Source organism: Idiotropiscis lumnitzeri, chromosome 1 (genome assembly GCF_059441095.1).
Source record: "Idiotropiscis lumnitzeri isolate Australia: NSW breed Sydney's pygmy pipehorse chromosome 1, RoL_Ilum_1.0, whole genome shotgun sequence".
NCBI lineage: Eukaryota > Metazoa > Chordata > Actinopteri > Syngnathiformes > Syngnathidae > Idiotropiscis > Idiotropiscis lumnitzeri.
The window spans coordinates 11,202,014-11,217,107 of record NC_142391.1 but is presented as its reverse complement, the minus strand read 5'-3'; the positions used below and the strand labels follow the sequence as shown (position 1 = coordinate 11,217,107).

Genomic DNA, 15,094 nt, shown 5'->3' with positions numbered 1-15,094 from the left:
TCGAACGGTAAATATGATCTGAAGGTTATTTTTCTTTTGCAAGAACCTGAAGGAGAAGACACAGAAGAGAATGATTACGTAACCTCGTTACCACCAGATTCCAATCCTGAAATAGTGATCATCGATGAAGCTCACCTTTCCGGCACAGAATCTGCAGTGTTCATTCACGAGGATGCGATCATAGGCATGGAAGCACAGCCAGACATGCCACCTGTACCGTCAACTGCAGACAAAGCTGATGCCATTGAGGTCACCAATGAAGTAACAAGAGTTGTCGCCACCAAAGCCCCTATCGACGTTGCTAGTATAGCCAACAGCGACTCTTCCAATGAAGTCTCCCTCGAAATACTCAGCAAAATCTTTAATGAATCTCCCAGTGAGGCCTCCAGCAAAATTTCCAATGAAGTCTCAAGTGAAATTCCCAGCGAGGTCCCTACCAAGTTCTTCCATAAAGACCCTAGTGATGCTCCTAGTGATGCCCCCAGCGAGCCCCCAATGGAAGTCCACAGTGATGTGCCCAACCAGGTTTCTAGTGAAGCTTCCAGTGACCTCACCACCAATGTCCCCACTGAAGTCTCTAGTGAGGCCTCCAGGGAAGTTCACAACTCAGTCTCTGTTGAAGTAACCCGTGATACTCCCAACGACGTCACCTACAATGTGCCCAGTGAAGCCGCCAGTAAAGTCCCCAGTACAGTCTCGAGTGAATCATACAGCAAAGTCCCCATTGAGGCCCTTGGGAGGCCCCAAGTCGAAGTCTCCAACGATGTCTCAACTGAAGCTGGCAGCAAAATCTTCAGTGAGCCCCCAAGTGAAGCTGCCCACCCAGTGCCCAGTGAAGAGCCCAGCATTGTCCCCACTGAAGCCCCCAATGAAGTCGCCAGTGACGGTTCCGTCGAGGCCCCCAGCGAAGTCCCAAGTCCAGTCCCCACGGAAGCCCTCAGCATTGTCTCCAGTGAACTATCCAGTGAGACCCCTGGCGAATCCCCCAGCGAACCCCCTGAAAGAGATGGAGTTGATTCAAGTGGAGAACACAGCGGAGTGATTCCAGCCTCGGTGGACCTCCCTTCAGAAAACTCCAACATCCAGGATGATGTGGAGTCCAAACAGGGCGGGTTGGAAGTGACCGAGGCTCTGGAAGAGGACAGCAGTAGTGTTCGATACCCTTCAGAAGCTGATGAGCGGTCCACAGCTGCCCCAGCCTCAAGACAAGCCAGCACTCCCGTGATGGCCGCGGTGCAGCAGAGCAGAGAGTTAGTGGTTTTCTTTAGCTTGAGGGTGACAAACATGATGTTTTCTGACGACCTGTTCAACAAGACCTCCCCAGAATATAAATCACTGGAGAACACCTTTCTCGAGCTGGTAGGTACACAAGCTTTTGTGCTGGATGTAATGTTGATGCACGCTACCTTTTGGTACTTTGTTTTATGAGCTCAGCGGTATGATGAAAATGTTATTTGACAAGGTCATTGGCGCTAAATACGGACTTTGTGAGGCTGCACTTTGTAGCAAGCCTTATCCTCACAGCTGCCAATTGAACCAAACACATCGTAAGAGATTTTTATTTTTTTTCCTTAAATTATATTTTTTATAAAAGTTGAAAAGTTTGATATGGTGTTAAGAAAAAGCCAAATTTCTAAAAGTGTGCTGTTGTTAGCAAATAGTAACGACAGTACTGAGCATTGTACCTTATCAGTGAGTTAGGAGAGTAAACTGCACAAAACTCATTTTCAAGTCATTTTTTTTCTTTGTCTTTTTATTTTTTTTAACTTGGTGGCTGCCCCTACAGTTGTTACATGTATTTACTTTTTTTACTGAGTTGAACTGTAAATTGACTTTGACAATCATTTATTTGCTAACTGACAAAGACACGGGCCAAAGCTAAAAGACAAAAAAGAAGCCAAGCGAATGAATGTATGTGCTAAACACTAACAAAACTTACATAAACATTGTGTGATTATGTCAGCATGCATACCAAAAGTTTATGCGAGTACTGCACACACCTTTAGACAGTGACTTTAATGACTTGCGCTGAATAGAGCCGTGACCCGGATGGTCCCGAATATGTTCGACGACTACGCCATGTGATTTGGGGTCGCTTCTGTTTTGTCTTCTCATTTCAAGCCTGCGTTGCAGCCCAATGACTTTCAAGCTGTTATTTTAAGGTCAACGATGACTTAGTTTGAGTCAAGTGACAAAAAAAAGAGGAATGAAAAAGTTCTTCCAATAATTCTGTTTCACTCAGACTCAACACTCTGGGCCCAGAAAGCCGCCAAATCCTGGAGCATCCAGTAAATCTGGGCCTAGGAGACAGACAACTTTAGCCTCCATACCGGTATTTTTCTTCCATATTGGAACTCACGTGTGACATCTCAGAGAGAGCACAAACCTTTCTACCTAACCACTTCCTAATTCATCTTTCCTAACGCAGTATGACGAATTGAAGGCACACTAACACAATTTTCATCCTAGACTTCACTGTAGCTGCCTTTATAGTTAGCTTTGGGTCATCCTGAGTGTTTTGCCTTAATTCCGTCTTCAGCATTTAGAAACTTGTTTGATTAAATGTGTCCGTCTATGTTTAACGGGCTGTGAGGGAAACGTTACTCACATTGAAAAAATAAAATCACCACTAATGCTAATTAATTAGCATGCCACATTGTGATTTGTTTGAACCCCTGTAAAAATAAGAAACATGCTGATCTATTTTTTTTTTAATTCATTTTTTTTACACTCCAAACCTATAGGGGGCAGCACACATTTTCTTGTATGACAAAATAAAACGAGAACTAAATTTGTCCCAAAGTAGACTTTTGAAAAATAACTATTTTTTAAAGACTATGAATACAAATATATCAATAAATTTAATTAGCTGTGCTAGCTTTTTAGGCTAAACATACTGTAGTTAACCCATTTTTCATTCCTCTGCAAAATCGAATAAGAAGACTTTCTTTATATTCTTAAAGCACAATCTCGTATGCAATAAAGCTGCATTTTTGCTTTGGCATAAAAAGTGCAGTACATTTTCATGTATTTATTTATTTTTGTGAGTAAAACTTGGACATGGATGTGTTGGGGCCTTATCAATATTACTATAAGGACAATTTACTAAGATTGCATACAGATAGTAATACACTGTAATTAGTGGACAACTTAAATAATGGAAATATTCTGCTTTAATTGTTAGAAATATAATCTTTTATGACTAAATTGTCTTCAAATAATTCCTAATAATACAACAACCATTTTCAAATGATGGAAAAATATGAGGCATTGGCTCATCCAACACTAGACGTCAAAGTACCACAATAGACACTGCAAATCTCTCCATATTATCTTGCACTTATTTTTTTGAAATGTCATTACATCGATCTGCATCCACGTCTGCAGAGGAGTAAATAGATCAATAGCACTAATAACTCAAATACAGTATCAATAACGAATAGTTGGTACTGTAAAAAAACATGTTGGTGCTTGAATTTCAGAACTATGAAATCCTCATAATAACAATATAAACAGTTGCATACAAAATATGATTATAGGAGAGAAGGTGGCCATTTTTCATTTGTTTTGGGGTGCTACAGGTGTGTTGTTTGTTGTTGTTTGGGGTTGCAAAGCGGCCCACACACTGTAGTCTGAATCATGAGACCTTGGTCTGCCTTAGTCATTGTGGAGGTTGGTCATTTGTGTAAGCTAAGAAGCTTTCCGTTATTCAGGTCAGTTCCTGCCCTACACACATTCACACACATGCTATTAAAGGTTGCAAGCCGCTTTGCGCCATGTGTGGGCATCGGCATGCACGGTGACACACTCTACCCCGCGTGTGCTTCTTTAGATATGAAGGCAAACAAAATGTAAGTTCTCATGTGAATAAAAAGTACAAGTGAACATTTGTTACTGGTTGAGGTTTTGTTGAGTCACTCTTGTGGGTGAACATTCTGGATCTACTGTAGCAACTAAACAGCACACTAGCAAGCGTCACCCTCAAAGGGCCAACATAATCCACTTTCTTTGGATTGGGAAATATTTCTCCCGCAGTAAAAAAAATAAAAATAATGAAAATCATCTAACCAATGAGCTTAAAAGTTTTAATTCAATAATTCAATAAAATCCAAGTGTGAAAGGTTAATGAAAAAGTGAGCCGTTGCCCCTCATCATCATGACTCATTTTGGTCATTTTCAAGTGTAATAATAAATGAAGTTAATATTGGTATGATGGGACTCTCACTTTTTGACGTTCTCACCTGTTAGACAGGAGTAAAATGAAGTTATCCACTGTTAATAGTAAAACAATAAAACACTTGCTTTTCATCTTAGCCAGTATTATAGTAACAATGTAACTAATAAACTGTTAAGTATAATGACAAGGAATTTAACTTTGTGAGTTGTGTTGCTCCATCCACAAGTGTAAAAATGTTAACCACGGCTAAATGTAAAGCAAAAAAATAAATAAATAAAATAATCTCTTAATTGATGGAGATGCAATGAAAGGGCATCTCACTGTTTAATGTTGCCATCAAACAAGTAAAGAAGTTCATCTAAGTAAAGGAAGTAGTACTGTGAAAATGAAAGTTCAACACGCTTCTAGAACCAGTTTTTGTCATTTTTTACATTTCTAGATTTCACAGTGTTCAATATAGGGCTGAAAGCACCCTAACTTGCCAATACAATACAAGCAATCCAAAAACTGGTTCATGAAGCATCTTAAAGCTTCATTTTACCATTTATAAGACGTTAATTAAAAAATTTTTATAATACTCACACTGTTAATAGTGCGGAAATGACTTCAGGATGTCTCCAAGAGAAAAATGATTGCTAGAAAAGAGCTTCATTGTTTCTGTTTGACCCCACACTTGAGCTCCAAGTGGACACAGATGGTGGAGAGTTTATCCATTGGACAACTATTTGTACACTTCATAGTAAAATAAAAATAGCTCATAAATAGAATTAGTACAAAATTTTAAGACACAATAGCAAAATATAAGAACAGTTAAACTCAGGACAGCAAGATGTTACCGGCGCCGTTTCACTTCCTGCATTTTCCTTTATTCTATTCTTACATCAATTGATAGCAAAATCTGAAGACAGATTTGAAGCTTTTCTTTCGCCTTCAAAATTCAGCCAATGCTCAAATCGTATGTCTTCAGGTGCGTTTGACTTCCAAGGTTCCTCCGTTTGAGGGATTTACTGTTTTGCCAAGTTGAGCAAACATAACACACGTAACATGTAGGAGTCGTTTTTTAGCCCGAGGCGAGCCTGCAGGCTGCTGAGCTTATTACGTCTCAATAGACTGTCAGTTTACTTTTAGCTTTTCGCTGAAATGAACAGACCCCGTTGACAATGTTAATTTGTATTTCAAACCTTTCCTCGTCTGTCCGACATCACATTATCAAATTTCAATGGAAAATGTTAAGTATTCATTAACAACTGAGGACAAAAAAAAAAAAAAATGCCTCTCCATCTCCAATCTTTAATGGTTGCCCAAACAAAGGTTTGTGCAGTTCTCCTCATCATTCCTTGTATATAACTTCCTGGAAGCACAAACAAAAAATGTGGTCCGACGTTTGAGATGGTAAGTATTTACAGCCTTTAATCAATAATAGTCCATTAGACTAGTCTTTTAAATGGGCTATTTTGAAAAAAAAAATAATAATTTGAATGTGACATAAAAGAGCCCATTTAAATGGTTTTGCCCGACCTCAATTAGTAAAGCTGCACACCTGCTGTTTGTCATGTATACGTTCGTATACGTGACAAATGCCTTTTCGTTGTTGTTGTTGAACTCCTCCGTTGTTGTACTCCCGTACCTACTGGTTTGTGAAGCAACCACTAAAAACTGGACATGGAGGTTGGAATTACTCATGGACAATGATGCACCTTTGGAAAAGCGGGTTCCTATTCGTTGTGACGTTTGGCCTTGTGACACCAGAGAAGGGATGTTTCACTGGGAACCAGTAGATACAATTAGTAGTAGTTTCTCCTGCCTAGATGGGCCGCGGCTGTTGTGAGGTTTTGCGATAAAACGACCACTTTGACCCTCTGCGAGTGAGGCCGCCAAGGCACTGATTGGTCTCTAATCCATTGTTCACGGATCATTTGACATCAACGCTTGGAGTCGAACGGTCGGGAATGGAGGATAACAATCTTGCCGTTCCTGCCGGAGAATGTTCGCCAAAGGGAAGTGGCTGTCACTAACGTGTCGGCCGTCGAGATGTGAAGTAACCCCATCAGAGGCCAGCTCCTTTAAGTCCTTCTTATCTCTCGCTCCGCAGCCCGTCCAGTTAAGGCCTAATCTCCTCCGCTTGGTGTTTGCCTTCTTCTGCAGCACGACATGAAGCGTCTGGGGGGGATGGGTGGGCGTGCGATCGATGCCCATTGATGCGGGGCTATTACTTGAGCCGGTTGACTTTCTGCTACGCTAAATATCGGCAACACTATCCGTCTCTATGTTCTTACTCGTATTAAATAAAAGCGGAATTTGTGGTCTACGGTTTATGCGCGTTCGCTTCGTGTTGCCATGGCATGCGAGGCCTTGATCGTTATGCTCGTCTTTTGCTAAGCGGTTGATCCCTTCTCCCTCTCTATATTGCGTGACTACAATTAGCACGTTCTGTGCCACCATCTTAACGCAAACTCTAATTTTGCCTCTCGATCTTATTAAGCAGAGTGCCGTCATGGCGGGATTTCATGCTCGCATTAGAAATTTAACTACAAACTATTCATAGTGATCGCACAGTAAAATGTGACCTGATTAGTTTCTGGATCGGATGACGCAGTGCCGACCTCAACAGCAAAACGATTCAAAGTAGATCCTGTCGCTGTGCTCTTCTTCTGAGGGCGGACGTAGATGTTGAGTGTGTCTCGTCTTCCCAGGATCAAGACACCATTGCTACTTGCTATGAGCTTACCTTCAAAATGTCATTTCACAGCCCCTGTTTCAGTTCTTCTCAAGTACTAACCAAGCTTATAACCACATAGAAAGCAAAAAAAAAAAAATCTAATCATGCTCATACTTCTGTCAGGACAAACTCATCAAAATGAATTTGCCTCTCCCCCCACTCCCTGCAGCTTTTACCCTACCTTGAGTCTAATCTGACGGGATTCAAGCAACTGGAAATCCTCAACTTTCGCAACGGCAGCGTGGTGGTGAACAGCAGGCTGAAACTGGACAAGGAGGTGCCGTACAACGTGACCGAGGCAGTGCACTGCGTGCTCGAAGACTTCTGTAGCGCCGCGTCCAAGCGGCTCGACATTGAGATTGATAGCCGCTCCCTGGAGATAGAACAAGGTGAGGTGTCCTTGCTGATCGAATCTCGGCGACACTCCCTGAAAATAAGTTTTTATTGCTTTCTCTGTCCTTTTAATCGTGCAACCACAAAAAGTAGTGCGGAAAAGCCTCAAAGCACTCCGTTGCATCTCGATGTTGAAATGTGAGAAATTAGTTTAGTTGCATGAAGGCACTGCCACATTTTTTTTCAGTCAATGATCTGCGATGTGAATGCAGTTGCATCATGGGCATGTCCACCCAATTTTGTGTGGGCCTGTAAAACTGGTTTCTGAAGCAAATTTATTCTCATTTTCATTGGACCCTGACTGAGTGAGTGTGGCAGGTTATGTTTGCATTATTGCCAAGTTACACACAGTTGCAAAAAAATGAGATTTCAGGCAAAAAAGGCAATTCTTTAGTTTGAGGAATCAGGATAAACAATGATTTTACACTGCTTGGTGCTCGGGACACTTTCTCAACGCATGATAAGGCAATACCAGGACGTCCTTGTCACGTACCGGTTTATCTATGATCTTGTTCTTTCTGTGATCTAGCAAAAAAAAAAAAAAAAAAGTCCAATTTTGCATATGAATGCTGAGCGAGACGGTCATCAAACTGACATGCCGAAGAATGAAATGAATCAATGCAGATATTGTTCGACTGGACACTTAGTAGACACATTAAAGCACGTTTTGGGCAATTATCTTGTCTATGATCTCAAACAACAGTATACAGCGCTTCAGTAAAATGGTCAATTTGTACGATGGAAATAGATTATTGAAGCAAGAAAAAAAAAAAGATGAGGTTTGGCAATTGTGATAGCTCATGGCATAGCATGCAAATATGGAATATGAGTGCATTGGCTAGGGGGGTTGGGGGCGCGGGAGCATTGCCCACCCCTTGAAGTATAATTGGACCCTCAGGTGGCAGGTCAGATAATTATTTCTTTAATTAATTCATTAACTCATTCACTATCAGCCGAGTGAAAAAAATGGATCTTTGACGTATTTATCCGTCAATGGCAGTGAGTGAGTTATTTATGTATTTAATTAATTATTTCATGGTCTCGCGTTCCAGTGTTTCATGAATGAATTTTATTTGTCACACTCGCCCATAAAAGATTGTTGGGCAGGTCCTAACACCTGATTGGTTGGGCTGCTCATCAAGTCAGGGCAAATCAATTGCAGAATTATGGATTGATGCCAACTGAGTGTCTTGTGAAAATACTCAGATTAAGTGAGTGGCGCTATTCACCGCTTCATTGGTTTGAATACTCAAGCAAAACAACCAAATAAAAGCCTCGGCCGATCAATCAAGGGAGCTCATGAAAATCCTCCATCGTCGTAGCCGCCATGTTTGCAACCACTTCAGGTCAAAGCAATGGCTTAGACAAGATTTGAGTTTGTCAGCGTTTAGCTCCGCCCACTAAGTTTGATGGGCGAGTTTGACAGATAAAATTAATTCATGAAACGCTGCAATGCGGGATCATGAAATCAATAAATACATAAATAATTAATTAAATACATAATTAATTAAATACAGAAATAATTATATAGCTTTTTTTTTTTTTTACAATCTGCAATTTTTTTTGTACATTTAATTCCACATTAAATTCATAAATGCAACATTTTACAAATTAATGACAATTTTAATTCCATATTTCAGGGTGTATTTATTTATTTAATTTTGGCAGTGTCCGTCCTCCATACATGAAGGCCCGAGCCGAGATTAGAATCCTAAAAATCACAATTGAGAGGCAGCTGTGCTATCATATGTGCGTTTGGTGTTCTGATTGAGAAAAGTTCCAGCTCTCACGTTCCGTTCTTGTATTGACTTCGTATCCGATGGCGCGGTCATGAATAATAATACAGAATTTATGGAGCTTGACTCGTTCTTCTCTAATGAAGTTTAGTGAGTTGTGGTCTCAAGTCGTATGCTTATTCATGCCACAAGGTCAAAGTCCCCAGTCGTCTCTCCTCCTCACACCGTAGTATAAACGTGATGCATCTTGTTTGCACGCACGAACTCCCGACTGTATATCTTATTAAAAGTCGCCGCTCCGCCGCTCATCGATCAAAGCGCCCTTTAATTTCGCCTCTGAACCTAAAGATGGTGGTTGGCTAGGCACGCGGCACTCATGGTAATGTCGCTCTCCTGCTTTTTGCCGCAGCTGACGAAGCGGACCCATGCAAGTTCCTGGCCTGTAATGAGTTTTCGCGCTGTGTGGAGAACAGTTGGAACAACGAGGCTGAGTGTTTGTGCGACCCGGGTTACAGTGCTGTGGATGGCCTTCCTTGTCAGAGCGCATGCGACCTGCAGCCAGACTACTGTCTCAACGGAGGCCTGTGTGAAATCATACCTGGCCATGGAGCCACATGCAGGTACAGTTCTTGCGGCGGTTGGGGCTTGTTCAAGAAATCGATCCAGGAACTAAAAATTCAATCTAAATATAGTCGATATAGACTCACCAAATCTGACGTCAACGTTCACTTTTATTAAGACTTCCCGTGTCACTGTGTTTTTACTTGGCACAAATGCCAAAAACAGGAAAAAAACAAGATCTTAAATCTTTTCTGCTTAAATAAATTAAAATGTTCAGACTAACATTATGGCAAGGCAAGGAAGCGTTATTTAAAGTACCAGTCAAGTGTTTGGAAACGCCTTTGAATTCAAATGGCATCAAACGCATTAAAAGGTCAAGAAATTGATGATTTGAATATCATTCCTGATCATAAAGCATCATCCACATCATAAAGGTGACTGAGAACATACCAAGGTTTGCATCGCTGTTATCTGGGCAAAGGAAATTCTAAAAGATTTTGATTCAATTATTTTTTTTTTTATCAAATAATTCCATCAGTATTTTAGAATTTTAGACATTCGGGTGATACCAAAGTTTTAACTGAAGACATGGTTCACACACATAAAGGCAGCATTTACTACTAAAATAACTAAAAGAATCAAAATATTATTTTAGAAACAATGAATATGGAGATACTCTTGTCTAAAAGACCATAATCACAGATGTTTTTTTCCAACCTGGATTTAAAAGCATTTACACTCTGGGCTGACTGCACTTCTGTTGGCAGCTTATTCCATTTGTGTGCAGCGTTACAGCTAAATGCTGATGCACCATGTTTGCTTTGACCTTAAGGCTCTTCTAAATGAACCGAGTGTGCTGACCTACTTTTAAGAACCGTTTCTAGTCCATCAGCAATTCTTTAATGTATTCAGGATCTGAGACATTGAGTGATTTATAGACCAGTAGGATCGTTTTAAAATCAATTCTCCAGCTGACTGGGAGCCAGTGTAAATCCTGAAAAACAAACTAATCGGGGAGGAGGCAGTAAGTGCCAATGTCACATTCAGCACAGGCTGCTTTTTCTTTTCTTCTAATACATATTTTATACAGTATACATTACAGACTAGTGATTGAGTATTTCTGACTTCCAGTTCCCACTGACTCTCTATTCCTGTTCCTGCACAGCATCGTCAGCCATTAGTTTGCCAATCAAACAGCATGTTTGAACCCTACTCTGTCTAGCAACAAGTGACTGTGTCAACGACAGAAACAGAAACAAGATTCTTCGCCTCCTTCGTCTTTAAAAATGAATTGATGTTGTTCTTCCGTGACAAATTATGCCCATTTGTGTTGTTTTCACTTTGACTTTGGAGGAAAATTGGAATTAAATACATATTTCCCGAGACTTTAGCCCACTGTTGTTGCTCCAACATTTGCTCTTCTCATAAGCATGGCAGTAGGGTAGCATTTTCACCAAGATAACGACAAAACATTCATGAAGTGCTTTGTTGTATATGTGCACTAGCTAACCTAGATAATTTCCATGTTCCAGATGCCCTGTGGGCAAATACTGGCACTACCATGGGGAACGCTGCAGCGAGCTGGTGTCTTTACCACTCGACCCGTCGCTAATTATAACCTGCCTCGTGGGGAGCCTCTGCCTCGTTTGCGCCATCATCGGCATTCTGGTGTTCATTAACAAAAAGTGCTCGACGGCGAGGAAGGCGGTGACTTTGGTGTAAGTCGGAAACGCTTCAGCTTCGTTATTGTTGTAATGTGAGACTTTTTAAAAATGTCTTTCCATCCCCGCCATCCCTACTAGGCACAGCCTCGCTCCCTATGCCTTTGAAAATACTTTGAGGGTCAACCCAGTGTATGAGAATGACGATGGCATCTTAAGCCAAGTGTCCACACTGCCGTGTCCCTCCAGTTCGGCCTCATCACACTCTCAACATTCCGAGCAGGAACTGTATGCCTCGGTTGAAAACATACATCTCAGTATTGAGGTACACATTGCTGAGTGGCACGAGCACTCGGACTAACAACCACGCTACTAACCGCTCTAGTAGCCGACTCACTGCTCTTACACGCTTTCAGTCATCTGTGACATCAGAACTTCTGACTTCCCAATTGGGATCGGGTTAGAAACTGTTTTTCCCATAGGGAATAATGGAAATAGAAATAATCCATTTGAGGGTCAGGCTGCGGAAAAAATGCAATGAAAAAGGACAGCGGTTGATTTTTTTTTTTAAAAAGTCACAAAATTTAAAATGAACAAACCGAAATAAGCTTATTGCTAAAAGGCGTTTATCACTTCAATGTTAACATTTGATGCTCAGTTGTTTTTCAGATGATGATGATTTTAAAGCCATAAAAAGACACAAGTCAATTGGTAAGAGGTGCTAACTGTCAAAACATACTTAGCTTATGCAATTGGAAAAAAAATTGCTCATATTACTGCACACGTTTTTTTAGACCCGCATTCAAGCAGACGAGAATGCTACGTGATATTTTTTTTCCCGCCATAAATTCTACTTTGACAAATGACAAACGTGTGACGAGTACAGGAAGAGGAATCTGAGCAATTAAGTTGATGTTCGTGTAGTTGCTATGGTGAATTAAGCACATCCGTTTTGTTTAGTACAGTGCCGTTTGGCGGGAGGCCATCTCGCCGCAAGTCATGCATGACAGTGGTTCGTTTATGAAAGCCACAAGTCACAGATCAAACATTAATCATTAACTTTAATCACTAAAAGGCGCTAATTGTTTTTTTTATTTCTTTACTTTCAATCTGTAAATCATGTCTAATACAAAACAGTGTTTCAATTTCAATATTGGTGTTCCTAAATATCACTGGTTTGCGCCCAACTTCCTGCTTCTGGTGGGGATGCCAATTTTTTTTCTTTTTTTTTTTTTTGATTATGTGAAGGCACAAACTACCAAGTGAATATTTACTTGGCAAGTCGTCAGTGTGCGCCACTAAATTTTGTACTTGCACCCCTCAAATTTCAGGTTATGAGACCCAAAAATGGTTGTAGGTTTAAATGAATTTTGCGCGTCTGTGTGGCTGGCAAACATACCGTTAGGACACAAACGTAATTGAAATATGAAATTGAAATATCCAAGTAATTGAAACATCAGAATAATTATAGAAGCAAAAATGATGGTCATTGTTAAAAACCCTAATCGTTCAAATATGCTTTAATTCTTTTTTTTTTAATGCTCACTGAACTGATTTCTGTTATCTTATTGTGGATTAGGTGTTGCAGAAAAGGCACATAAGATTTTTATACTACTACAACTATAACAATAAAAAAACAATTTGTAATACAGTAATATATTTATTAATATTTAAGAATTAAGTATTTCAGGAGCAGGTGCATTTTTTTCGGTAACATCATTCTATAAATAACCAGAGCTGGACACTTGACCCTTTTTGCCAGTCAGTCCCCCGCTATCTCAGTACCCATCCGGCCTCGACCCTTCATAAAAATTGTCATTGGTCAAACTTAAAAAAATACAAAACAAAAAAAACGTCTAATAAATATCTAAATAACGTGATGTGCCAGGAAAAGGTAAAGGCATTTTTATTATGGTAAATGGACGCATTGCCATCCCTAATTAACATTTGCTTTTAAGTATATTTTGGAAGCAATCCTAATTTTGAGATTCTGCTGCGCTTGTGTCAACTGTTTAAGAACACTGAGGACACAAAACACCAATGAGGCTCCCGACAATGTCGCAAAACTTCTAAATCTGCTGTGCAAAACCCTCGGAAGATGACAGCTGCTACGTAGTTTTAGCTGTAGGTCAAAATGCTTGTTGTACTGTAGCGCTCGTCACTTTTTATTTACACTCCATCTGCTTACGTGCTCTCCAGGCACCTCTGCTGGCATGAGAAATTAATGAAGCGTGTTGTAAACACAGCGGGTGTCCACTTTGTGGGCGTGTGTGTGTCTTTCCTTAGATCCCCAGACAACTCTACACCACAAGATCCGAAAAGTTAGTGTCGGAGCTGGTGGACTTCCATCAATGCATCCCGCACAATGAGGTGAGAAAAACAAACGTTGTCAAATAACACCTGGGGGATAGTAGAGTAGGAGTGGCAATGAGATGGGATTCATGATTAAAAAATGCTTCACTCCCTTCAGGTTAAATATGCACTTTATCTTCAAGTATGACTGTAAATCTTTTATCACGTTTGCATGAAAGATTGTACAGCTCTGTGACGCATGCAGAGGAAAATGTGTGCATGGGATGAACCCTGTGACTCCCAATAATATCCCTAAAAATCTTTGCGCATTAGAAATCTGCTCAGGAACAATGACAAATTGTCTTCAGAGCTTCCTGCAGGTTCTTAACATGATTAATGTCTGGTATTTTGCTGGGCCACTCCAGGGCAATTTTAGCCTGGCTTGGATATTATTCTACCCCATCAACCTGACTTAAAAAAAATATGGGAGATTGTTGTCACATGTAGGGCACAGCCAACACCTGCCAGAAATTCCTGCAGCTCCTTAAATGCTGCTATGGGGATCCTCAGATGAGTTTCGCGGGGAAGTCCAGTTCTCAGTCACATTATAGTGTTCCAAGCTATATCTAACACCTTGGAAATTCCTTTGTTTCTTAATTCTTCTGACTGATACCTTTTAAGAATGAGATCCCTCAGATGCTATGGAATATCTCGGCGGGCCATACGGCTTTTGGAAATGGAAATGTCAGGAAAATCCCAGGACAACAGCGGAACTTTGTCTGGGGTTAATCAGAGGGTGTGCATCGTGCACAGTTCCGCTGAATGTGGAAACACTTTTGAAATGATGGCATTTCAAAAGGAGTGTGCTGACCTCTTTTTATCTATTGTATCTCTTCTTGCTTCTCTCAGACGTGGCGACTGCCAAATGAATACAGAGCGTGTTTTCTTCTGTGGACATCAGACAGCGAAGGCGGTGAGGCCACCGTGGTGTGATGGCGCGGCGGCGTCCCGGGGCCTCAGTTGCCACGGCAACAAACCGAGCGAAGGATCTATGCTTAACTGTATCTTTGATGACGCCTCCCCCCCCCCCTCCCAAAAGCCTCCTTAGAGTGTTAGGTCATGAATTGTTCATAGTGATGAATGTGTCTTGCTAGACAGAGCGCTATGGATATTCCAATGTGTGCGGATTGACGTTATTTTCATGTGGAATCCAATATTTATTACACATAATGAATGGTAGGAAAATTGCCTGTATGGCTGTTCTTTCCTCACAATGAGGTATTTATTATTTACAAAGTGACACACTTGGTGATATTTCACTTTAGACATTCTTTTTATGCGCCATTGTCGCCCCCAAAATAAGAGAATGAATGTATTCGTTGATATTTTAATAAAGAAAAAAAAAAAGGCTTAGGTGTGCTGTAAGTTCTTCAAAGCGTCTCTAAGTCTGATCATTCATCTTTGAAGATGAGTTTTTTTTGGTACATATTTACTATTAAAATAAACAATAAAATGTTTTCGCATTAAACGTATTTTGTTTTTTGTGGCAGCTGAA

At 40.6% G+C, this 15,094-nt stretch overlaps 1 protein-coding gene across 7 annotated transcripts in view; it reads left to right on the top strand.

Annotated features, from left to right (window-relative positions):
* impg1b (interphotoreceptor matrix proteoglycan 1b) overlaps window positions 1-14,940 on the top strand; it is a 28,514-nt gene extending 13,574 nt beyond the window's left edge. For 5 of the 7 annotated variants that reach the window (XM_088316369.1, XM_088316352.1, XM_088316360.1 and 2 more), the window contains 8 exons: window positions 44-1,359; window positions 2,243-2,332; window positions 7,066-7,285; window positions 9,435-9,645; window positions 11,119-11,304; window positions 11,389-11,572; window positions 13,534-13,617; window positions 14,449-14,940. In XM_088316369.1, the coding sequence (XP_088172495.1) occupies window positions 44-1,359; window positions 2,243-2,332; window positions 7,066-7,285; window positions 9,435-9,645; window positions 11,119-11,304; window positions 11,389-11,572; window positions 13,534-13,617; window positions 14,449-14,532 (2,375 nt within the window). In that variant the 3' untranslated portion in view covers window positions 14,533-14,940. The remainder of the gene's footprint in view (window positions 1-43; window positions 1,360-2,242; window positions 2,333-7,065; window positions 7,286-9,434; window positions 9,646-11,118; window positions 11,305-11,388; window positions 11,573-13,533; window positions 13,618-14,448) is intronic. The other 2 variants (XM_088316386.1, XM_088316396.1) reach the window with 2 other exon arrangements.
* Window positions 14,941-15,094: the final 154 nt, after the last annotated feature.